The sequence below is a fragment of the Chanodichthys erythropterus genome, chromosome 5 (genome assembly GCF_024489055.1).
Source record: "Chanodichthys erythropterus isolate Z2021 chromosome 5, ASM2448905v1, whole genome shotgun sequence".
Lineage (NCBI taxonomy): Eukaryota > Metazoa > Chordata > Actinopteri > Cypriniformes > Xenocyprididae > Chanodichthys > Chanodichthys erythropterus.
The window spans coordinates 12,963,616-12,989,721 of record NC_090225.1 but is presented as its reverse complement, the minus strand read 5'-3'; the positions used below and the strand labels follow the sequence as shown (position 1 = coordinate 12,989,721).

At 36.6% G+C, this 26,106-nt stretch overlaps 3 protein-coding genes across 5 annotated transcripts in view; 2 read left to right on the top strand and 1 right to left on the bottom strand.

Annotated features, from left to right (window-relative positions):
- The window catches only part of gfra1a (gdnf family receptor alpha 1a), an 85,508-nt gene extending 69,739 nt beyond the window's left edge, over window positions 1–15,769 (top strand). For both annotated transcript variants that reach the window (XM_067386120.1, XM_067386119.1), the window contains 4 exons: window positions 1,478–1,612; window positions 8,986–9,191; window positions 12,746–12,790; window positions 13,512–15,769. In XM_067386120.1, the coding sequence (XP_067242221.1) occupies window positions 1,478–1,612; window positions 8,986–9,191; window positions 12,746–12,790; window positions 13,512–13,655 (530 nt within the window). In that variant the 3' untranslated portion in view covers window positions 13,656–15,769. The remainder of the gene's footprint in view (window positions 1–1,477; window positions 1,613–8,985; window positions 9,192–12,745; window positions 12,791–13,511) is intronic.
- atrnl1a (attractin-like 1a) overlaps window positions 1–26,106 on the bottom strand; it is a 332,899-nt gene that overhangs the window by 36,564 nt on the left and 270,229 nt on the right. The gene's annotated exons all lie outside the window — the stretch shown is intronic.
- On the top strand, window positions 16,699–17,800 carry apcs (amyloid P component, serum). The gene is made up of 2 exons (XM_067385204.1): window positions 16,699–16,856; window positions 17,071–17,800. The coding sequence occupies exons 1-2, from the start codon at window positions 16,799–16,801 to the stop codon at window positions 17,730–17,732; spliced, it is 720 nt and encodes a 239-aa protein (XP_067241305.1). The 5' UTR covers window positions 16,699–16,798; the 3' UTR covers window positions 17,733–17,800.

Genomic DNA, 26,106 nt, shown 5'->3' with positions numbered 1-26,106 from the left:
TTCTTGAAATTTCCTCACAACTAAATATTCCACGGTCAACTTTTAATGGTATCATAACGACATCAACTCAGCCATGAAGTGGTAGGCCACGTAAAATCACAGAGTGGGGTCAGCGCATGCTGAGGCGCACAGTGTGCAGAAGTCGCCAGCTTTCTGCAGAGTCAATAGCTACAGACCTCCAAACTTCATGTGGCCTTCAGATTAGCTCAAGAACATTGCGTAGAGAGCTTCATGGAATGGGTTTCCATGGCCAAGCAGCTGCATCCAAGCCTTACATCACCAAGTGCAATGCAAAGAGTTGGATTGGTGTAAAGCACGCCGCCACTGGACTCTAGAGCAGTGGAGACGTGCTCTCTGGAGTGACAAATCACGCTTCTCTGTCTGCCAATCTGATGGACGAGTCTGGGTTTGGTGGTTGCCAGGAGAACGGTACTTGCCTGACTGCATTGTGCCAAGTGTAAAGTTTGGTGGAGGGGGATTATGGTGTGGGGTTGTTTTTCAGGGGTTGGGCTTGGCCCCTTAAGTTCCAGTGAAAGGAACTCTTAATGCTTCAGCATGCCAAGACATTTTGGACAATTTCATGCTCCCAACTTTGTGGGAACAGTTTGGGGATGGCCCCTTCCTGTTCCAACATGACTGCGCACAAGTGCACAAAGCAAGGTCCATAGTCCTGACCTCAACCCGACAGAACACCTTTGGGATGAATTAGAGCGGAGACTGTGAGCCAGGCCTTCTCGCCAACATCACTGCCTGACCTCACAAATGCGCTTCTAGAAGAATGGTCAAAAATTCCAATAAAGACACTCCTAAACCTTGTGCAAAGCCTTCCCAGAAGAGTTGAGGCTGTTATAGCTACAAAGGGTTAAACCCTACGGATTAAGAATGGGATGTCATTAAAGTTCATGTGCACGTAAAGGCAGGCATCCCAAAACTTTTGGCAATATAGTGTAGATAGAGAAAGCCTTTGTAAAAACATGTTTGTTCTCTAGTTCTTTGTGTTTTGCTTGAGCTGGAAGTCTTCCCAATGTCGTGTGTGCACTACACAGAAACAGCATCTGGACACATGGGAATACAGCAGTGCAGCTATTAATCTGTGATTAGCTCATGTTGTTGTTCTACCAGTGGGAGACGTTTCACTTTGTGGGCTAACAGTGTCATATCCCCACAGTATAGTTTTTATGAGACTGCACCAAAACATTATTTTTAAGAAAGCTCAGTGAGAACAAAATAGCGGCTAATCAAAGATGACAAGGCACACATCAAGCATATATTTAGGCAGTCCTTTAAAATAAAAATAAAAAATAAATATATATATATATATATATATATATATATATATATATATATATATATATATATATATATATATATATATATATATATATATATATATATATATATATATATATATATACTTTAATTTTTAAAATACAGCATTCTTAAAGAATGTAGAAACATGTCTCCTTTTGTTATCCAGGTACGGTGATGACCCCAAATTATCTGCGTTCACCCAAGATCAGCGTGTCTCCATTCTGTGACTGCACCAGCAGCGGCAACAGCAAAGAGGAATGCGACAGATTCACAGAGTTCTTCACTGACAACGCCTGCCTGCGTGAGTTACTTCTCTGGCCTGACTCTCTCTGCTTCTGTGCAAAGTAAAATCTGAGGCATACTCACTGATTTATGTATACTTTGTGTTAAGGCTGAAAATGTCCTGCACAAGTCGTGCTTGCAAAGGTGTTTCATGTTGATCAGCTTGTTATTCATAACTTGTGCTCGAACTGATACAGCAAAACTGACGTCACAGTAAGCTTAGTTACAGTAGTGTTTACAGTGCCTCGGGAAGCCTGTGGAGCTGATGCTCACTGGTTATGGTAAGGGCAGTTACATTTCTGACACATGCTCTAAGCAGGAGACTAATCACAACAGGGCTGGCTGACCAATCAGGGCAGACTTCGTTTTTTTTGGAAGGTGGGAAGAAACTGAAACTAAAACAGAGCGTTCAGACAGAGCGTGAAAACAGGTGCTGCAACAATGTAAATTATAAAACATTTTTTTTGAACATTACATTTTGTAAACGTATTCTAGTAGACCCCCATAAATAAAATTATGAACCTGTAAATGGGAATAAAAGGAAAACACTTTATCTATATTATAAAATTATTTACCTACATTTGTTTTTACTTAAACATTGTAAAGCATGTAAATTGCCACAAAGGTAGAGTTTCATTAACATTTTTTGAGTGATGATGTCAAATTTATCTTTAAAGTAGTTTGGAATCGCTTCATTGAAACGGGCCGTTCAAAGTGATTAACAGAAATGAATCAAACTTACCAACTCTAATAATATTTTTCCAACTAAAGGAAACTATTAAAACATTGCTGATTTAATGCTCTCATACTTGAGTTGTGTAAGTAGTAAAATGGCAGGCTTCTTAGGAAAGTAAGGCCAAATAAAAAGATCCAGCTTCATTTATATGTAAGCTCTCATATGTAAGACACTGACCAAGCAAATAAATACACATCGGGTGTGCATTATTTTTCTTATATTTCATCGGCTGAAGTCAATTAGGCTTTTCGCTTATACTATGGTTACCACAACTCAAGACATTGTTCAGATGTTTTATTTCAAGACATTTGTCAGGTTTTTGTCCTTAAAATGTTCTTGTGTGTAGGACTAATTTCTTACCCATCTCATCCCAAGCCTCTGTTGCTAATCCCAGAATTTCATTTTAGAGCTAATAACGGAGGCTTGATATGCAGAGAGAGATTGATAGATTGCTTGATTCTGTTTGAATTACCTGGATCTCTGCGTCTCTTAACAATGTTTGGCAGCAGCGTCTCTACTAATATCGAAGCTGTAAGTTTATCTGCTTAAAAAACAGCTGCGTTACTTTCTCGATACTGAGAAATATGCAGTTTTGCAGATGTGAAACAATTTTTTTTGTTGATAAAATTGCAGGGCAGCGCTGACAAGTCTCTGTGTGTGAATGTTACGTTTGTGTGTCTGTATATGTGCATTTTATGGGAGAGAGAGCTGAAGAAAGAGTGCATTATCCATAGATAATGGAATGCAATTTCAAGAAGAAGACATGGAAATAGTTTGTATATGTATATATATATATATATATATATATATATATATATATATATATATATATATATATATATATATATATATATATATATATATATATATATATATATATATATATATATATATATATATATTCGCTTGGTCAGTGTCTTGCTTTTGTAGGTGGTAAGGACCTTTGAAATAACTGAAATCATTTGGCAAACTGATATGGAACTGTAATGCAGTCAAGACCTGCCTGGAACTACTTATCTGAGCTTTTAATAAAAAAAATAAAAAACATGCACACCTTAGAATGTTCATCAACCAATCAGAATCAAACACAGTCTATGTGTCAAACAAAGGCTTCTCATATCTTCTGTTAGTTTTTTTTTTCCTATCTTGTTTTCTCTCCATTAAACTATGTGCCTCCAACCATGCCATCTCTCTCCCAACTGTCCATTTGTCTCATTCTCTCTTTGCACTGTCCATCTCTTCAGACTCCAGCAAGTTGTTTTCCAAGGCTTTTAGCTGTCCGCCTGTCAGCCTGTTTTTACCTCTGCCTCTAAAAAGCCCCTTCCATCTTCCTATTATGTGCACTTCTTTCTTTACCCTTTGCCCCGTACATATCTCGCTCGCTACACTTCTTTGACTGCACCAAGTGTTTCCTTTTGTTCCTGTGAACTAATAGTATAGCGTGAAATCAGACAAAGTGGTAACAGCAAAGAGTGAGCTTTCAGGGAGGGCTTGTAAAAGTATAGGGAGGACTTATACTGAAAGAGATCCATGCAGGGATAAGTTTGGAAAGCACATGAACTAAATTTCTTTTGCTGGACATTAAATAACAGCCTTTGCGATTTGATAATCAAACAATTAATCGTGCTGCTAACAGAGCTCTAAATATCTAAATAATATCATCTAAAACTAAATAATATATACTGTAGTTATATGTAGTGCATGCAGTTGTAGTTTGTTACTTAAATATTATAAATTTGTTTAAAGAAAAAATAATGGCTGCTTAACATTGTGTGTAGGTAAAATTCTGCATTTACTCACTGTGGATAGTAGGCAAAAATGTTAAAGGGTTAGTTCACCCAAAAATGAAAATTTATTTACCCTCATGTTGTTCCACATCCATAAGACCTTCGTTCATCTTTGGAACACAAATTAAGATATTTTTAAAAAAATCTGATGGCTCAGTGAGGCCTCCATTGCCAGCAAGATAATTGACACTTTCAGATGCCCAGAAAGCTACTAAAGACTACTTTTTGTGCACCAAAAAAAATTAAATAAAAAAATAATGACTTTATTCAACAATATCTAGTGATGGGCGATTTCATAACACTGCTTCATGAAGCTTTGAAGCTTTACGAATCTTTTGTTTAGAATCAGTGGTTCAGAGCGTGTATCAAACTGCCAAAGTCACGGTGGTGAACCAGTGGTGAACCATTGAAATTTCGAAACACTTATGCTGTAACGAAGCCTCGTTTACTGAAATCATGTGACTTTGGCAGTTTGATACATGCTCCGAACCATTGATTTGAAACAAAAGATTCATAAAGTTTCATGAAGCAGTGTTTTGAAATCGCCCATCATTAGATATATTTTTGGGTGAACTAACTTTAATTTCTCACCCTGAGCCGAAACAAAATAGAGAGACACAACAGGCACAAGGACACAACACATTTACAAGAATCCGTACTATGACGTAACAAAAGTCTACATGGAATATTTGAACTTTTAAAAATGCACACAACAAACTGTTTGACATCAGGACCATTTACAATGAATGAAGTAGTGAAGTTAAAATGATGATAAATGTAAGAATTTTTGACCAGTCAAAATCTTTCTCTAAACCATTGCACTAAAGACAGCAAATAGTTTAGATCTTCAAAATCAGATCTTCAGATCTTCAAATCAGACTGGCATAGGGCATGGTGGATTCAATGTAGGAATAGTGTATCTATGAGCAGTCTGAGCTTAATTTGATTTGTTTCTTTTAGTGCTGAGGGCTTTGAGGGGATGTTGAAGGAGACTCTTCAGGAGGTTAAACTGGGTTAAACTGCTTCTTTATTGTTCTATCTTTCTTTCCCTCTCTCTCTCTTGCTCTCTCTCTTTCTCATTACCTCATTCTCTCGTGTCTCATTACCAGATTTCAGTGTTAAGGCATCCTGACAGTTCTGGGGGTTCGTTCCCAGCGCCGTCAGTATCTGGGTGTTTAGAAGGCTATGACGAAGCGCTTTGGCCTCACACCCTACACTCGCCCCTGAGCGTTATGCGTCTGTCTGCCCTTGGAACACGCCGTCCTCAGCACAGGCTAGAGCAGAGCAGAGCATCAGCAGAACAGATAGCATTGAGTAGAACTGTGAGATTGCTCAAAGATTATTAAATATATTAAGTTGGAAATGTTATTTATTTATTTTTTCTAATATTCACCTTCACCTATATACCTTTGCTTTTTGTTTTGTGCCTGTACAGTTTTTAAAATAAAGTTTTAAATAAGTTTAATATAATCTTATATTCACCAAAGGTGAATTTATTTGATCAAAAAATACAGTAATACAACAGTGCAGTAATATAAAATAAAAGGTAAGTAATATTTTAAACGGTATTAGATGAATATTAAGCAGCCATTCCTCCAGTGTCACATGCTCCTTCAGAAATCATTCTAATATGATGATTTGATGCTCAAGAAACTTTTATAGTTATTGTCATGTATTATGATTATCATTGAGTCATCAGATGGTCTGCTTAATATTTTTGTGATAGTCTTTGGCAAATAGAAAGTTCAAAAGAACAGCATTGTTATTTACAACAGAAAAATCTGGTCTTCATTTCGTCAGAAAAAAACAAAAACAGTAAACAGTAGCCTGATATTGCAGTACATTTTCCTTTCTTTGAAACATAAAACCTTGTGGATATGAAGGTCTCCAGACATCAGCTGGTGGAGTGTAGAGTGGATTCAGAGAACATGACTCATTGAGAGACATGCACATGAGAGGAAACTACACGATTCATCTGCTGAAGAAAATGTGTCAGGGCTCATAGACTCAAAACAACGATCAAAGCGCTCAGAGCCTTGTGGGTCTTTTCCAGTATTTCCTAGAGAGATGGAGAGAAAGCATCTAAAAATAGCAAACAACACATTCATCATGTGTTTGCTCAAACTATTTAAATGTGAGTATGATAAAATTAGAGGAGGAGATGAAAAAATAAACATTAAAAGGCAGCGTAGCGACAGAAAGAACTTAGCGCTATGAGAGAGGGCGGACATTTCTTATCAAGAACAACATCACAACACAACAACAACACACACACACTGTACCAAACATACTTGGACTTTTATTAAAAACTCTTCACACACTAGTGTGCTGTCTGTGCTGTTTCAGTGAAGATGGCATGCCGGGAGAGCAAGAGCCTGTCAGAGGCCCATATAATGAGGCAGCAGAGCCTAGTTCTGGGAAAGGCTGGCCCTTATATATATTTCCCCATATATGAATGATCAATATATTACATGAACAGTATATTTGAAAATATACAGAACAAATATATTGTGTAAATATATTACAATACATTGAATAATACATAAGGAATTGCCGCTTTTCATATATTGAAAAATATGTTATAATATATTTACTAATATACCATAATGTTTGCAATTTTATAATAATATATAGATTTATATGTGATCAGATATGGTACTGCATGCATACTATATTGCAGATATATTTACTCATGCAGTATAAACACATATATGGTAAAATATATTACGTAACACATTTCTTATATTTTATAATTCTTTACATTTTAAATGTTTCATATTTTCAAGTTAGTTAACAAAAGCACACCTGCATGTACTAACGTTTCTACCAAAGAGACTATCACTGTGCTATAGCGTGCACAGCCATTACTTTTTAAATACATTTATTATAGTCTTAAAGGGATAGTTCACCCAAAAATGAAAATTTGATGTTTATCTGCTTACCCCCAGTGCATCCAAGATGTAGGTGACTTTTTTTCTTCAGTCGAATGCAAATTATGATTTTTAACTGCAACCGCTGCCGTCTGTCAGTCAAATAATAGCAGTAGATGGGAACTTCAACTATAACAGTAAATAAAACTTGCTTAGACAAATCAAAATTAAAACCTGCGGCTCGTGACGACACATTAATGTCCTAAGACACGAAACGAACGGTTTGTGCGAGAAACCGAACATTATTTATATAATTTTTACCTCTAATACACCACTATGTCCAATTTCGTTCAGCTTCCTGTTAGTGAGGTCAAAAAACACTTTCTAATGACGGAAGTGATGTGATGACATCACTTCCGTTGTCAGAGCGCGATCAGACCTCACTAGCCGGAAGCTGAACGAAGTTGGACATAGTGGTATATTAGAGGTAAAAAAAATATATAAATACTGTTCGGTTTCTCGCACAAACCGATCGTTTCGTGTCTTAGGACATTAATGTGTCGTCACGAGCCGCAGGGTTTAATTTGGATTTGTCTATGGAAGTTTTTTCGACTCTTATTGTTCAAGTTCCCAATCACTGCTATTATTTGACTGACAGACGGCAGCGGTTGCAGTTAAAAATCACAATTTGCATTCGACTGAAGAAAAAAAGTCCTCTACATCTTGGATGCCCTGGGGGTAAGCAGATAAACATCAAATTTTCATTTTTGGGTGAACTATCCCTTTAATGGTGCTCAATGGTGCCAATCATAAACCTAACCACAGGCTCTATTCTTCAGCACAATGGTAACCCCAAAAACTCACACATACCAGAAAACCTTTTAAATTCCAAAATAAAACTTTAAACACTAACAGATCTTCCACTACATCAATATTGAGCAAAACACATGAAATAACACTTAATTTAAACATTTACTCTCAGTCAGAAGCAAAGCATGCTAGGAACTAGAAGTCTGTTGTAACCACTGATTGTTACTCATTCCATGAAAGTGTGTATATATGTGTGTACAATACATTCACATTTATATGGGAACATGTATGTGCAATATATGTACACAATAAAGGATAAAACTTTATGAATGTAATGCTATTTTTGTCTTCATTTATACATATATTATATGTATCAATTTATAGCCATACATGGTCAATACATATATTGCAGCTTATTGAAAAATATAAGCACTAGTTTCCCATATATGGAAATGTATTATGTAATATATCGCAGTATATTTTACAATATATTCCCATATATTTTTGGAAGGCCCAAACTAAGAGTTGGGGCAAATCAAAGTCATTTCCAGTCTTTCATATGTGGAGAGGCAAATATGCATCATTTCCGGTCTATGACACAGGCATTCAAAGCAAACAGCACATTATCTATTAACTATGTTAATATCTGTGCTTGCAGTCACTCTGTCATATACTGAATGCTACACACTGCTGGTCCTTCTGTTAAATCATTTATTATAAATATCAGAGAAAGAGAGATCAAGCTGATGGTCATTATGCAGATGCTTTTCATGCAGGAAATCAGAAACATATAAACATCACCTGTCATTATACAGGGCGATTTTTCATGCCCTCAGTTTCATTATTTAGCACCCATCAGTTCATTTTCTATGCATATATATTATTTGATATTTTTAGAGAAACCTGTGCTACATGCATATACAGCATGCACATAAATATGTAAATTAATTCCAGTATTTAGGCATTCATTTACAGCCATTTACACATTTGAAATACTAATAAACAGTCATGGCTCTCTGATTTTATAGTAAACATCTCCCAGACTATCACGTTGACAGCAGACAGGAGGCAAAACCTGTCCACAGTGTTTATCTTGTGTATCTCTGTATTTGCCTGAAAGTTAATTATTGCATATTTCATATCTCTCTTTTAATAGGAGGTATATACTATCTTTGTTCTTTGTATGTAGGCAATGCGATCCAGGCGTTTGGAAATGGGACCGATGTGAGCGTGTGGCAGCCGATGCCCCCAGTGCAAACCACTGCCTCTATGACAACACCATCCCAGCGGGCCAGGGATCGAGAAAGATCGCCTAATGCTATAGAGCCGGCGACACACATCAACCAACTCAACCCGGCTGATAACTCCCTCTACCAGTTCTGTGGTAGCCTCCAGGTCAGTGGAACTATTGCAGACATAGATCTTCAAGTTTCTTGTATGTATTGTGGGTTTAGTGTATGTGCCCCAGGAAATGCAGGGTTTTAAAACTGACTGTGTTTGTAGTCTTTATGTGTTCGGAGTTAATAAATACCTCTGGTGATCTTGAAAATAATGTTTTTATGAAGGGAATAGTTCAGTTGCGTATGCTTGATTTGAGAGAGCTATACTATGTCATAGGGGAGGCCAATTTGTCACTTCTTACTCCACTGAATATTTCTCAGGGGTAGGTTCAGTTTTAAAGTAAATTTTCAAGTAAAAACCTTAAAGTCTTGCTTACAAAAAAACTATTATCAATGTTGTCAAACTATATTGGGTCAGTTGTCACAAAGGTAACGTTAAACAGCATATTAAGGCAGGAACACACCAACTCGACGGTCGGCCGTCGGGCAGTTTTTCTTCGTCGGCAGACTAAGTTTTCTCAGTGTGTTCCCCACCGTCGGCTGAAGTTGGTCCTCGTCGGCTTTTTTTCGGCCGATTCGAAATTTTGAATCGCTGTTGGAGCTTGTTGGGCCATCTGATCATTCTGATTGGCTTTTCAGATACTGCCACCTACTGGTACGGAAAGGCATTTCATCTCACGCAGGCGCAAAACTGATGTGCTACTTGGCCGTCGGCTGTCGAGTGTCAGTTTGGGCAACTTTGGATTACAGACGCTGCCGACTTGAGCCAACCCCGCAGTCTGCTTTCGTCGCCACTAGTTCATTGGCGTCGCCTTGGTGTGTTCTGGCCTTTAGGATACGTTTACACGACAACAATGTACTAAAAACAGAAAAGTTTAACCTTTACGTTTTTCGCGTACGGACAACAACATTATCAAAATGACCCCCATTCACATACAGTCATTCCGTGAAAATTATGCTGTATTATGCATGCCAGGCCAGTAGTTGGTGCTGTCTGTTTGTAAAGAAAGCCACGTGGCTATAATAGACAGAACACGTAATACGTAAGTGCATAATGTCACCGTTGTCACAAATTCCCGTTTTTGTAATTTACTAACAGTATGTAATGTAATGTATTAACAGTATCATTTTCAAAAACTTACACTTTGAAACCAGTTTTCAAAAGTTTGTGTTTTCAGGCTTCCAAAACAACATTGTCGTGTAAAACGCATACACATTTTCCCATTTTAGTTGGTTTAAATGGCCACTTAGATGCTACTATATCATGTCTCTTTCATCAACACTTGACCCATTAATACTAACATTTTCTATTCCATTTCTATGCTATTTTTTCTATTTATATATAATAAAAAAAAACTCTCCACATGTACTGTGCTAGACTAACTGAGACTTACATATTGTTGCCCTTTTGTTGGCTTAACTGCTTCTATTGTTCTCATTTTTAAGTTGCTTTGGATAAAACCATCTGCTAAATGATTAAATGTAACTGTTAATGTCTCTCAACAAAATTTCAAGAGTAATTATGAAACAAAATGTAAAACAGCAAAAATGTATGGTAACACTCAGAAAATGGCAAACAGAAATTTAATTCTAGAATTGAATTGATATATATTTACCTTCATTACATGGTTGACTCTTATTTGTACCATCTATAATAGAAATGTGATATTCACAGTCTACATAATTTTCACAAAAAAAAAAAAAAGGGTTTTGAACTAAGTGTTTGAAGTCAGCAACATTTGTGTAATTGGACTTTTGACTGAAAATCTTGTAAGTTCAGCATTTCTGTAGTTCAAACAGTAGGGCCTGGTTTTAGCAACACCAAGGTCATGGGAACAATTCCCAGGGAATGCATGAACTGATTAATGTATACATTGAATGCAACGCAAGTCGCTTTTAAAAGTGTCCGCCAAATCCCAAATACAGCCTTTGTGACAACTAGTCATGCTGCACGTACAAATACAATTTACAACGACTCAGAGCTGGCCATATACGGCATTTGTCTTTTAATTAGAGACAAGGCAAATATATAATCACAGACATTAAGACGAACACACACTCACACCCATACACTCCAACAGAGAGCAGCACAGCAGCGGGAGAAAGTGGTTTTGAGAGTGAAGTTAATGAGTTTACATGTTTCTGTATTAGCCTCGCTGCTAAACGTAGTCCTCTGAGGGGGAGCAGCTGTCAATGTGAAAATGAGGAGAAGAACAGAGACAGGGAGTGCAGACTCATGGGATATGTCTGTCAGTCTTTCTTCGTCGGTTTCAAATGATCGCAGCACACGCAGCTGACCTCCAGGAAAACTAGCGAGACGACTCCAGCATGCAAATGCCATGTTAACGCGGCCTTTGTTGCATATCAAACGTCTTATCTCTCACTCTGGTTAAGAAACTGGATGTTTACAGCCAGCTGTACTGCTAGCGCCCCCCTTTAGTTATATGGTAGAAAGGGTTTTTGTCTTTGCATGTTTTTGTGTGGGTAAAATGACAGAGCCAGATGTGCATTTCCACTCTCAAAACAAAGAGACATATGGTACAATCTCAACTTGTGTAAAAGTGTGTCAAAATGCAAGTATTGAGCACATTCGTTTGCTAAATTACTGAATGCTCTGCTTTAGTCGTACGAGACAGTTCTTGGTTCAGTGTGAACCCATGTTCTAAATATACAATTAAAGTGAGAAACTCTCTGCTTAGTATGCTGTCAAGTGATTCAGTGAGATTAAGGGCCAATTTCATGAGTTTTGCTCTCTTTTTCCTTTTCTTCTTCCTTTTTTGGTCTATTAGAGTGACATATCTTGCACTTCGGGAGTGTTTTTGCTTCAATGTAATTAAAACAGCACTTGATATGTACAGAGAACAATTATCCAACTTTTTTGTGCCTGAGAATTATACTTGTTTTTTGTTGGTTTGGTTTATTTCTTCAATTTCGAAAGTGTTTAAAGGGTGCTAGAACCACTCTAGGAGAAATTAATCATTGATATTAAACCTCAAACCCTCTTTCTACAGGTCCGTAGATGCGGTTGTTTATAATGTTTCATGCAGGCCGAGGCATTGCTTTATCATGCTGGGCTCTGGCTTAGATTCAAGTCGGCTGCTTTCAGGAGGATACCAAACCGCTAACACACAGGAATCCATTCATTATACTGTCACCAGTTCTCCTATATCACCGCCACTTCTCACTTCCTTAGACACACATACCTGTACACAAGTACACACACACATAAGGAAGTGAAATTCATGCTTAATTGTATTCTACTGGAAGGGTTACATTTAAAATGCTAAAATTTGATCATTGTTTTTGAGAAATATAAGGTGGACTCAAATGAGAATCTTGCAGTAACCTACCTGCTATGATTAGTATTTATTTCAACTTACAGAATTACAATAGCATTATAAAGCACACTACTAATACAATGCAATTAACGGCTATAAAATTGCAGCTATAAACACCAGTCTGAGTGTTTTGCTATCGATTATCTGCTGTGGATCATCCTGAAGCATTATTGTAATACAACATACAATGTTGTTTGGCAAGGATTTTCTCGGTCCAGGATATTTAATTTCGATCGGATTGATTTAACAGAGTTTTATTTTTCCTTTCTAGGCTCAGAAGCTGAAGACAAACAACACAATAGATGTGTTATGTTTGGTAAGTATAGTTCTTTTCATGCTAAAATGACATTGACAGAACATCTCAAACCAGACATATCTCCGAAATATGTCAAGTGCTATTGAAAGGATGAATCATAATGAAACAAAATAACAAAGATAAAGCAGTAATTATCTCATGTCACATTAGCCCAGTTCGGCTGAACTTTGACACAGCACTAGAGGGCCCTTCCCGCCCGGTATACACATGATCTTTGAGGTGGGCGATGGCAAAATGTGAACGTTGCTTATCTTCTGCCTTTTAAAGTTCACTAAATGTCATTGTACATAATAAAAGCAACATTATATGCCAGAATGACATTTAGTGTTGCAGCGGCAGGTCCAAACAGCCCTAAAAATTGACCTCTTTTCAGCAAATAATTTCATTGCGGAATCAAAGAGCTTTTTTTAAATCTTTTAGACATCTGAATCCATGTTAGGCATAACTCAGAATGGCATTTTTATTTTTGAAATAATTTTATTTTTGCTGTTCTGTTGGACACTTTTACAGTGTAACAACACATTAGCAATTGTTTCCAAGGTGAAAGTCATTTTCCTTTAAAAGCCAAGCACATATGCGTACAATTTCTGATAGATAGAGTTCAAGGTAAAATATCATAATGGGAAAATATGTGAATTTATGACTCGTCTAACTATCTCTTGTCTGCTTAGAATAAATGTTTATCAGCTTTCTCACATGTTCACCGTTATGTTCCTTTAAGGACCCACAGATCAATGACCCCAGCTCCTCCAATGCCATCCCCAGGAATTCGTCCACTCGGCAGGCGTCTCTATCAGGCCTTAGCTATCTGCTGCTCCTACTGGCTACCTCCTTGTACTGCATCTTCACCGCATCGATGTTGTAGCCACTTAAGAACATAAAACATGGACCGTCACAACTTGTACAAAGTCGATTGCTGTTCCTGGTCAATCTGTTGTACTCAGTACTCTCTCTTTCTCTCTCTTAGTCCATCCCATCCTCTCTCTCTCTCTATCACTGTTCTGTTTTTAAGAGCTTTTGTTGATGTTGTTGATGCAACGAAACGAAGTGGTCTTGGTGTACTCGAGTTTCTGTCTCTTCCCTCCTGGTTTTGCATCGGAAGATGAAACGTGAAAGAAATGCAAGAGCGCCTCAGAATCATTGCAGCATTCCCATGTGATGTTGTGCCGTCTCCACAACCGCTGGTGTTTTGAGGGCCAGAAATCATAAGGACTCCTGTCACAGCAGTAGAGATTAATCTTATCTGTGCGTATGTGTACTTAAAGATGCAGTGTGCTCCATCCATTGCTCACTGGTACACACAAAAACAGCAAAAGACACTATAGAGATGCGGTCACTGTTTATTTACACAAATTGTCTTCTGCCTATCTTTTATTTTGGTTGACGTTTTGGTGAAAATTAGATTCTCACAAATTGTGCTTCTCCTCTGTAGTTTTTCTATAGCATCATTGGCCTGTTTGTAGGTCAAACATATCAAAAAAAAAAAAAACATTTGCAAAACACCTAGTCATAGAAAGTGAGTTTAGAGGGGAGTTTACTGATCAAGAGTTTCCAGCCCAAGCATAACTGAATGACCTGAAGGAAGTAGCTCGTCTGATAATACATGAAGGAGCCTATTTGACAATTTTGTCCATTTGTCATGGTGTGTTTGTGTGTGTGGCTGCATGTGTGAATGTGTAATGCTGTTTGTATGTCAGTTTGTTTGAACATGAGGAGGTCACAGGTTGACTGGATGGATATGTCAATAGAACTGGGGTTTCATAACTCCAATGCCACAGTTTCTAGCGAAAGCATGGACTGAGGCCAGAAAGCCATTGGTTTTTGTGTAATCAGATGATATGTAAAAGGTTCTATGTTACAACTGCGTATCTGTAACTTGCACATCACCACTCACCAGGCTAAACTAACCGGCATCCGCTTATCTATCGAGTGTATGCTGCCTTTCTGATGTTGCTTTGACAGGGATTTTCATACTTCGGCCCAAATGAAACATGCAAACTAGTCATGTATGTATTATATACTGTAGCCAGTTTTTTGTACTGTATGTCTATACAAAAGTTACTGAAAGAGTCAGTACCTGTGATCCTGAATCACAATTACTTAAAATCCGTGAGAATTCTATATGTCAGTATGAGGCATGTGCAGTTTAACCACCTCAACGGTACACGTTAAAAGAGTCTATGACATGCTGCTTTGGTTCATGTGGCATTTTGAACAACAACAAAAAAATAATAATAATAATGTATTGTTGTACTTCATGTTATTTACAGAACATTTTAAGTGCTACATAAAAAAAAACAAAAAACACACAAACATATATATACTTCAACATGAACTTTGTTTATAGAGCCTGCTATATTTGAATTGGGATCTGGTTGTACAATGTATTATCATATTGGATGAGGATTTATTGCTTTTCTCAGTAACTATATACACTATATATTTTTGTTTAGAGATAACAGTACAAATTAAAGACTTACATCTGTTATTATTGCTGTCCTGTAGTATCCCAAATGAAGGAAATGTACAACAGCCATTTATTTAGTATAACACTATGCTATTGTTTTATGGTAAACCAAAATGAAAGGGGGAAAAAAAAACTCTTATTTTTGTATCTTTTTGCATTATGGGTTTATTTATTGTAATGTTGTCTTTTCTGCTGGTAAGCAGTACAGGAACTTTAAAAGTATGAACATTAAAAAACCAAGCATGAGAGATAGAAATGCAATAAAAGCTATTGGACGCAGTGTATAATGGATTCTACGCAGGCTTTCTGCAGTGGTCTGGTGTTTTTGGATTTGAATGCAGCTGCTGTGTGCTTCAGACGGGAACAGGAAAATAAGAATGCCACATTGTAAAATCTATATTTCTCTATATTCACATGTTATTGCTCCAGAGCATTTAAAATGCAAACACAAGACTCCTCCACAATCTGTCACATTTCTTCTTAGCTTGTGTAAATGTAAAAAGTATTCTATGAAAACGATTAAAAATGTTGACACACTCGCCTTTGTTGTTGTCTCTTCTTGTGACAAGGATTTTTTTTTTTTTTTTTTTACAAGCATGGAGTATAGGAAGAATTTAGCCTAAATAGCCAAGGCAATAATTTTGTTCACAAAAGGAGACAGCAATAGGTCAGTGATCATGGCTCCTTTGAGGGCTGCACAATTAACTTTATTTTTTACATTTGCATAATTTCCAAAACAAAATTGCATAGTTTTGTTTTGTGGACAGATTTTTTTTTTTTTTTTTTTTTTTTTTTTAATAACGTAAAACTTTCATGGCTTTTCTACTACATATTTCAGTAACAGACATCATTTACATTATATTAAGCCATATAAGTCTTAACACCAGAGGTTCCCTTTAAAATAAAATATCTCCCTTTACGTTGAACTTTGAACGTTGTAACTTTGCAGATGTTATGCTCTAACAGCAACATTTCACACTAACTAAAATCAACCAACGCTTTAAAACAAATATATTCATATTGTAACTTTAATACTGTATTGTTGAATAAAATTATTATAATAATGATCAAGTATTATTTTTTTTTGGATTTAACAATACAACTGTTTTTTTTTTTCCATTCATTTTTATAATTACAGTTAAAATAATAATAAAAATGAATTATTATTATTATTCAAACTGAGTTACTGATAAACACCAGTGTGAATGTGAAGTCACTATTATGACTAAAAAGAGGTTACAAAACAAAGTCCCTCACAAAAAAAGTCAATGCAAAGACAATTGATTTTTTTTTTATTTTTTATCTCTGTTTGATTTGATCACTGAAAGAGGTCTAAGTATGTATGCTCTTAAAGAGCAACTATTCCATTGGCTGCAGAGTGTGCAGCCCAAATCGTGCAGCCCCTCTCCTTATCTGCACTTGTGACTGAACTGCTGAATCAGCACTAACATGCTGTGTCCTCACTGCAGTAGTGTTGTATAAAAAGAGCAGATTGAGGAACTCTGGTACCTCTCTCGTGCTTGACTCGAACCAAGAGGACCATGAAGAGGCTCGCTCTATACGTTTTCTTTGTTGTCTGTTGTGGTCTGGCGTTGTCCCGTAAGTACTAGCACTGCAATACTAACAATATAATTTTTAAAATACCTCTGGGGAAAGAGAATTCATTTAGACTGCTATTATCATTTCATCTCTTTTTTTGCCTTTGCGTTTGTTCTTAAATCAATATAATACTACTGTACGGGTCAACCAGTGTGGGTTCACATTATTTTAAAGAGTTTTTAATGCCTTAAACATCTTCTTATATGAACAACAGAGACAAAAACAGACAGAACATGTTTGAGGGAGAAGGTCATCACATTCCCAGAGTTGACCACCAGCAGCTGGGTGAAGCTCCACCCGAACGAATCCATGGATCTGTCTGCAGCCACCGTGTGTTTGCGATTCTACACTGACCAAGTGTCGACCAGCTCATGTCTGTTTTCTCTGGCCACACCGTCCCACCCTCAAGACTTTTCTTTAACAGCTGACAGCAAACAATACCAGATGTATATTCATAGCACCCCTATTGTGTTCAAAGGGTTGTCACTCAAAATAAACCAGTGGAACTCAGTGTGTGCGACCTGGGATGCCACCAGTGGTCTTGCACAGATGTTTGCGAATGAAGCAGCCAGCATTAGGAAGATGGTGGGCCCTAAGGTATCTTTTAAAGGAGCGCCTGTCATAACACTCGGCCAGTATCAGACCAAATATGATGGAGGGTTCCAACAATCCTATATCTTCACAGGTTTTATATCAGATGTGCATGTGCACAAAGAAGTACTTACCGCCCGCCAGATTAAGACCTACATGGAAGCAAAGATCAAATACAAACTTGGTGATTACATTAACTGGCACAATCTGAAATACACCATTGCTGGGTCAGCACAAGTGGAAGAAAAGCAGCAAGTAACCTATGCCAAAGAAGAGCCAATATAGTGCACTGCTGTGCTGCAATGTCATTGTAATGTCATGAGAAATGAATAAACTTCTTGACAGTGAACTCAGGTCTGTGTTGGCTTTTTAATATTGACCAAATAAGAGCAGCCTAATGGACTTGAAATTAGTTTCAGATTTTGGTGGTTTAATGATCAGCTTGAGTAAAGTTGGCCTTGAGTTTCTATGTATTCCGGCCCACTCACTCTAAACACATAATAGAGAAAATTGTGAAATGACCCACGCAAGTTAATTTTATCAATAGCAACATTCTGAATGCGAGTTTCTCAAAAAATAATAACTGTTGAACTTAACTTGCCTAATTTGTTAACCTGCATTTTCCTTTTCTTTCTTTTACTTGCACTGTACGGTAAAACCTGAAATAGCAAAACAAACAACTACAGGCGCAAACTTCTGAACACAACATTTTGCATATAACCCTTCTTCAGCTAAAGTTTGCATCGCTGTTCGTTTGCTTTAAGTACTGATATTATAATGGAGTTAGATGCTGCACTGCCATCTCTTGACGTGGATCAGCATGACGTCTCTTAGTTTTATGTAAATTACACTGATTTAGAAAATGGTCAACGCAATGAAATTTCATACAACTTCATATCCTGAAATGTAGCAATCATACATTACTGTGCTCTTAATTAAAGGCTATATAAACTGACTTTCTAGAATGTATTTGACATATATTTTCAAAAAGAAAAAAGACATTATGAAATGGGAAATGTTATGAGGAACATGATGATGTAAAACACTCCATGTTACTGTTAAAAACAGTGTTAATTTTTAGTTGTACATTTTTTCACGGACGAAAACGAGACGATGACTAAATAAAAATGCGTTTTGAATGACTAAAACTATGACTAAAATCTACTCTAATTTTCGTCAACGAATAAAAACGAGACGAAAATGAAGGGAGGGACGATTTGGGATGATATCCAGTCAGGACTGCTGTCCTGTGTGGAAGATGCGCATATTTGAAGTGTAACGTGCTGATCTAACCGCGGGAAACGCGGCGCTGTTGCGCGCTCTACAGGCTCGTGCAGCAGTACTTCAGACTACTTCGCAATTATTAAATAGCGCATATTTATGCCAAGCGATTGCTTAGAAGCTAATGTTGATGAATTATGACAATGTTTACTACACGATGTTTATATGGTAGTATGTTTTAGACGCTTGTAAGAAATGCATATTTTATCTCCCTCATCTGAACTTAAATGAGTAGCCTGCTACAGTGCAGACTGCAGACATTTCAGAATAAGAGTTGCAGTGTATTTCAGCATGGTTTATAATTATTATTTTTTTCCTGGTCATTATTGTTATTTTGTTTAAAGGTGCCCTAGGATTAAAAATTTAATTTATATTGGCATAGTTAAATAACAAGAGTTCAGTACATGGAAAATACATACGCTGAGTTTCAAACTCCATTGCTTCCTCCTTCTTATATAAATCTCAAAAACAGGCAAATCTCAACATAACACCGACTGTTGTGTGTACACCCCCAATATTTGCATATGCCAGCCCATGATCGAGGCATTACACAAGGGCAGAACGTCTGGATGTGCACTGCTGAATCATCAGACTAGGTAAGCAAGCAAGGAAAACAGCGAAAAATGGCAGATGGAGCAATAATAACTGACATGATTCATGATATCATGATATTTTTAGTGATATTTGTAAACTGTCTTTCTAAATGTTTCGTTAGCATGTTGCTAATGTACTGTTAAATGTGGTTAAAGTTACCATCGTTTCTTACTGTATTCACGGAGACAAGAGCCGTCGCTATTTTCATTATTAAACACTTGCAGTCTGTATAATGCATAAACACAACTTCATTCTTTATAAATCTCTCCAACAGTGTAGCATTAGCCATTAGCCACAGAGCATAGCCTCAAACTCATTCAATATCAAATGTAAACACCCAAATAAATACAATACTCACATAATCCGATGCATGCATACAGTATGCATGACGAACACTTTGTAAAGATCCATTTGAGGGTTATATTAGCTGTGTAAACTTTGTTTCTGCACTGTTTAAGGCAAGCGCGAGCTCTGGGGGCGGAGAGCACGTGATTTAAAGGGGCCACAACCTGAAATCGGCTCGTTTCTAATGATGCCCCAAAATAGGCAGTTAAAAAAAAAATAATTAAAAAAGATCTATGGGGTATTTTGAGCTGAAACTTCACAGACACATTTAGGGGACACCCTAGACTTATACTACATCTTTTAAAAAAAGTTCTAGGGCACCTTTAAACAATAAACTGTATTTAATTTAATTTATATTTAATTAATAGTAAACTACTGTATCTTCTAGGAAAGACTAAGAACATCATTTGACACATTATTCAATATATTTTTCAAGTATAAGGGTTATTATAGTTAACTAAACCTAAAACCAAAAAAAAAAAAATCTTCATTACTTGAAATAAACATTAACTGAAATAAAAGATAAATATATAAAAATGTAAACTTATTTTATTTCATAGTTTCTAAGCTTTAGCTTAACCTGAGGTATTAAAATAAACAGAAATAAAAACTTATAGACATTTAAAAGCAAAAACTAAAAGACATAAACACAAAAAAATACTAAAACTTTTAACTAAAATTACAATGAAAAATTTTTAAACGAAAACTATAATAGTACCTCAATGATAAGTGTGTCAATCCCTGAAAAGTACTGAATTTTGCTCCTTTGCGTGTTTTTGCACTTGAACGGTCAAAAACCGTCCGTTTTGGCTAGCAAAGTACAGTTGGGTGAATATAAACAGTTTGGGGAATATCAGATGTACCTATTTCAGTGTATTGGATCTGTGTAAGAAGTTCTATTGGAAATGCTTAAATGCATTACAATTTAACTAAATTAGATTTTAGCCGACTATATCTACTGTAGATATAGTGTACTACTGTAAAATCTTATGATATTTAGTCGACTAAAACTAGACTAAAACTAAAACAATTTCCAATGACTAAAATATGACTCAAACTAAATGGCATTTTAGTCAAAAGACTATGACTGAAACTAAATCAGAATTTGATGTCAAAATTAACACAGGTTAAGAAGTATATAGCCATCATACTTCACATTACAATGTCAAAATTTGTCATTTGTATTACAGTTGTAAAATTACCCTCCCAGTTAATCATTTTGATTATAGTTATAAATGAATACCTTCCTTGAAATCCCTTCTCCAAGACGTTTCAACTTGACTTTTGAGAAATTTCATCAGATTTCTCTGCTGGTATTTAGACTGATGATATGAAAATGAAGCTCTTGAAATATCCAACTAATGAATGAACACAGACATGCATCAATTAGATCATATTTACAAAGACTTTTCGTGTGACTGTTTTTTGGGCTGTAATATGTATGGAATATTACTTTTACATTAGCATGGAGAGAGATGGCAGTATGGCTCATATTGGCTCATGCCGTGTGGTGTCAGAGGCCAGGCTCAGGAGCCTCAGGCATGTGGGGTCCTAACACACAACAGCAGGGGAGAACAGCTATCTTTAACATGGCAGCCCCTAACACCGCATCCATAACCGTCCAATAATGAAGACCCACCTCATGCAAGTCTGATCAGTGTCTTGAGGCAAAGTTTGAGTCTCGAAATGCGAGGGACAATATGTATGCAGACGACTGCTGCGTTACTTTGATATGCGGTGTGTTGTTTATTTAGAGTGGTCTGATAGGGTTGAGTGTGTATTTGAGGGTGCAGGTCTCAGCACTCAACCAGAAGAGTTTGGGAAGATCCTAAAGGAATAAAGGGAAACTTTTGGTATGTAAACATTGACTTTAAAGGGTCTGTAAAGATGCAAGCCATCAGAACTTAAAAACTGATCTAAACACGCCCCCTCTTTTCTACTGCTTTCTACCATGGTATTTTACCTGTAAATCTGGACACCTGTTTTCAACTGATTTGAACTCCTCTGCTTCCTCCAGCAATGCAAAGCTTTAGAAATGTTCACACTCGTCTTCTTTGCCCTCTTAATTTCCCTCTGTCTTCCTATTCCATTTAGCACACATTTTGCATGCTCCAAATGCTCCAGGTTTTTTTCATTAATTTTCTCCATGGAGGGATTTTTTTTTTAATGTTAACTTATAAACCTTTAAAAGCAGACCTACTGTGAGCTATGAGGTTGTATAAGCTTTTGCTAAAACCTGCATTATTCTTTAAATAATTGCATTAAACAGCAGAATTCCTGGTGAAAAAAATAAATAAAAATACATTACCCATGATTCTGCAAAGAACTTCCACCAATCAGAGAACTGTGCCAAGCAAATTGCGGCAAAAGAACACTTTAGAATCCGCCAGTCTCCAATGAAGCATTGTAAATGATGCACTGAAACTACTTAAATATGTGTGTTTATTTTGCAACTATTATAATTTGTTTCTATATAAAATCAGCATCTTTAAATTGCTTTTACTTCCATTATATCATCTGCAGTGCTTCATGGGATTGTAGTTCTTTCCCCCATTAAAGCCATTAAGTATACAGTCTTGTACCTTTGTCTTATAGTCCAATTTTCAAGTACTTTTTTGTTTCAAATGAAAGTTTGTAGAGTTGTGATTCACCTCGGTGGTTGGTTTGGGTCTTTAGAATTCTTTAATGAAGACTTTTTAAAAATCCATATGGGAAAAACTGAAAAAGTGAGCAGGCACTGTTGCACTCTGTTAACCCCCAGGGGTCTGAGTGATTCTGGGGCCCTTGAGATGTTTTGACATGCCCTGACATTTGTGCTTATTTCAGCTACTTATATTATTGGCCAACATGTAATTTTGCTGTATTCAGCACAAACTCTGCTACAATAATATGTGAGCAAAATAGATGTACATGTTTGCATTTTTTTTTTAAATAAAGATTGTGTGTGGTTAGTAAGTTTTTTGTAAGGGATGTCCTTGCAATAAAGCCATAAAACACATACTGAATAGTTGTTCACAAGATTTTTGAGTTATCAAGCTTGTAGGCTAGATTTTTCTTACCACACAATTATGCAAAAACTAATTCTGAACACTTCAACACAAACAACAATATAATTATTTAAATTTTGTAAGCCAGTTTTTGTGTCACCACTGCTGTATGTGTGGAAGTGTCGATGGCCATAATTATTTATGTGATTCACACCAGGGGAGACAAAAGACACTCCCCCAGTGGCTAATGACCCATCAAAGTGGAATGCTGTAAAGCAGAACAAAGAAGAAGTATGTGGCAAGTATTTGCTGAGTTTCAGTACATTTTTAAATGCATTTCAGAACTGATTTCACTGAGAGGGAGACATCAGATCGCACATCATGTTTGTTTTCCTTATTTTGCGAAAAGCACAACATTTTGTTTTTACTGTGAGTGTACACAAAAAAAGTACACACTTAACAGTTTTGAATTATGTATAAAACTGTGTGACCAAATTTGACTGAGTATTTTGAGTCTCTTTCACACTGATAAGAAAAAAAGCAAGGTGGTATCTCCGGCGACCGCCTACTTGGGGGGTGGGTGGGGGTTTAAAAGTAAAGTGAAGTGATGTGTAGCCAAGTATGGTGTCCCATTCTCGGAATTTGTGCTTTGCATTTCACTCATCCAAGTGCACACACACACAGCAGTGAGTATTACACACACCCCCGGAGCAGTGGGCAGCCATATTTGCTCAGGGAGTGCCTGGGGAGTGATTGGGGGTTAGGTGCCTTGCTCTTGGGCACCTCAGTTGTGTGTAATGAGAGTGGAAGAGAGCGCTGTTCATTCCTCCCCACCTACATTTCCTGACTTAAACCCACGGTCTTTGGGTTACAAGTCCGACACTCTAACCTACAGGCCCCCAAAGAAGAAAGTGAGTTTGTGAACTTCAGTGACTCCGACCAAGTGTGTGTGACTGCAGCAGTGAGTGTAAGCCTACTTATGGCTTTCATTTTCCCAAAACTGGACTGCCAGCTGTGAATGAGAAAAATGATTGACAGGCAGAAAGAACCTCTGACTGACTAAGCAAAGAATCTGATTCCGGTTCGTTGCCACTGTTTATTTTACTGCTTACATACACCAGGGCTGTCACAGAGATTGCGTGATATCTCAGGACATTTATTTCAGCGATACATTTCTGGGATTAGGATCATGTTCTATATGCCATTCCATAAAGAAATCGCTTATAGCACCTTTATATCCACCCCTGCAGCTGCGTGTCTTGTCTTTGCCTAGTCTGAATGACAAGACTAACATTATCACCACCTGCTATGTTCAAACAACAACAAAAAAAAAAACGTAATTCAATGCAACTGAAATTTGTGCAACAGATTTTACTCACTGATACACATCTGGAAGTGAGTTGACTGCAAAGTATTATTTTGAAAACCTTTTTTCTTGCTCAATCAGTTGTGGGGAGTATATACACACAGGCATAAAGACTAATTAACTGAATTCCAGAACGGCTATGCTATTCCGACTTCATTTGCAATATGGATGCGTGATAATCATCCTAAGTAGCTTTCTCATTCTTTTACTCACTCTATATAATCATCTGAACACTAAAAAACCAAACGAATCATCATGACTCACATTAGCAACCAGATGACTCTGACTGATGTGACTTCATCACTGACACAATAATCCATTTACCATAATGGCATATTGTGGTTGAGGCCTGGTGAACAGAGAGCAGTGCCTTTGTCAGCACTGATGTGGGCTGCTGTGAACGGCCGGACCAACAGGAGAGTTATTCTTCTCACAACGTGGGTACATGTGACCCTAAAACAACTGCGGGCTTTGTAGTCTAACTGCACCGTGATTGATCATTCACAATCAGATGACAACAATTACCAGATATACGTGGAACATAATGGTGTAAAGATTAAGGTCAGCCTAGACATCAGTCTCTAGATAAGAGGCGTTCTGACCACTGCAATTCAAACACAATGTTCAGAGAAGGGTTGATAATGATGAGTTCATGATGCCATGGTCATGCGAGACAAAACCAATCATGATATTTTACAAAACAGTGCAATTTGTGTCCCTTTTATACATATGTGTAAATAATGACAGTTAATACAGACATTTTTTAAAAAAATATCTTTATATGTAAGTAAATAAACCAAAATTCAGTAACTTCAATGACAACAAATTACAATTAAAAGCTAGTATTTTGGCTTTATTCTGTCTATATATTTTTAGATTTTAGTGGACATTTCATATGCTTAAAGTTTTTCCCTTTAACCCTGTTAGCATCAAAAACTATTCCATAAATCGTCTAATCATCTTTTTTGTGAACTCTTCACTGACAAGATCTACTCTTTTTTTTATATTTAATCTCTACACTTTATATTGGTCAGTAGGGGATGATTTTACATCTCAGTTGCTATAATTGTGTATAGAACACAAGTGATAATTGAAAAATTATTTCTAAGAAACACTGTAGTTTCACGACTCAAGGCCAGTAATGTCAAATTAAACTGTCAACTGTTGTTACTTTACTGAACATATAATTATATCCCAATAAATATTAAAATGTATTCATATTAAAATGGCAGAGTGCAGCTTATGAACACAAATTTACGAGTTTAAAATTATACAGAAATATACTTTAAAACTCACCTTATGACCCAATTTCATAGAAAAAACACAGCATAGGAGTCATGAAAATGCATCTTCAAACACATCATTTGAGTATGTGCATTACCACACATTTAGAATGCTAAAAAATCAGTGACAATTAAAACAAAGCATTGTAATTTACTCTAGAGTGTGCTTAATAATAACTCTCAGAGTACTTCACTTTGTGTTTATCTTTTCATTCATTATGGTCATAGCAGGGGGAAACAGAAAGACTGCAAATACTGTATATTGTTTTTTTTTTTTGTTCAAAGAAAATGCTTCTATAACCCACATAACACACAGCAGATGGCTGCAAGAGGGTCAATAAGGTCAAACTGGAAGGTTTTCTTTGATGTTTAACTTGCTGGGATTTATCCAGATTGACAAACGATCCAATAACAGCATCGGCAAATAGAACATTTAAACAGCTGTCTATAATCGTACTGCAAACTCACTGAAAAAGTTAAATATGTCTTGTATGAATCTAAATGCCTTGTTCCATTTAACACCTGTGGCAACGGCACTTAATTACAAACATATGTGATTTCCTCCTCCTTTTTTAATGAAAAATCAACATAGCATCCAGTGCAGTAGTATGTGTAGATGATATTTGAACAGCTTTCCAATCTCATGTGGGTTTGCTAGCTTATTCCAAATGAATAGATGGTTATAAACATATTTAATAGATGATTAATCAGTAGACAAACTGAGCATGAAAGAAGGTAACTTTAAACACAACAAGATATATTACCTTATTTTTTAAAAGAGTTTCAGGCCTTACTTTGTATCT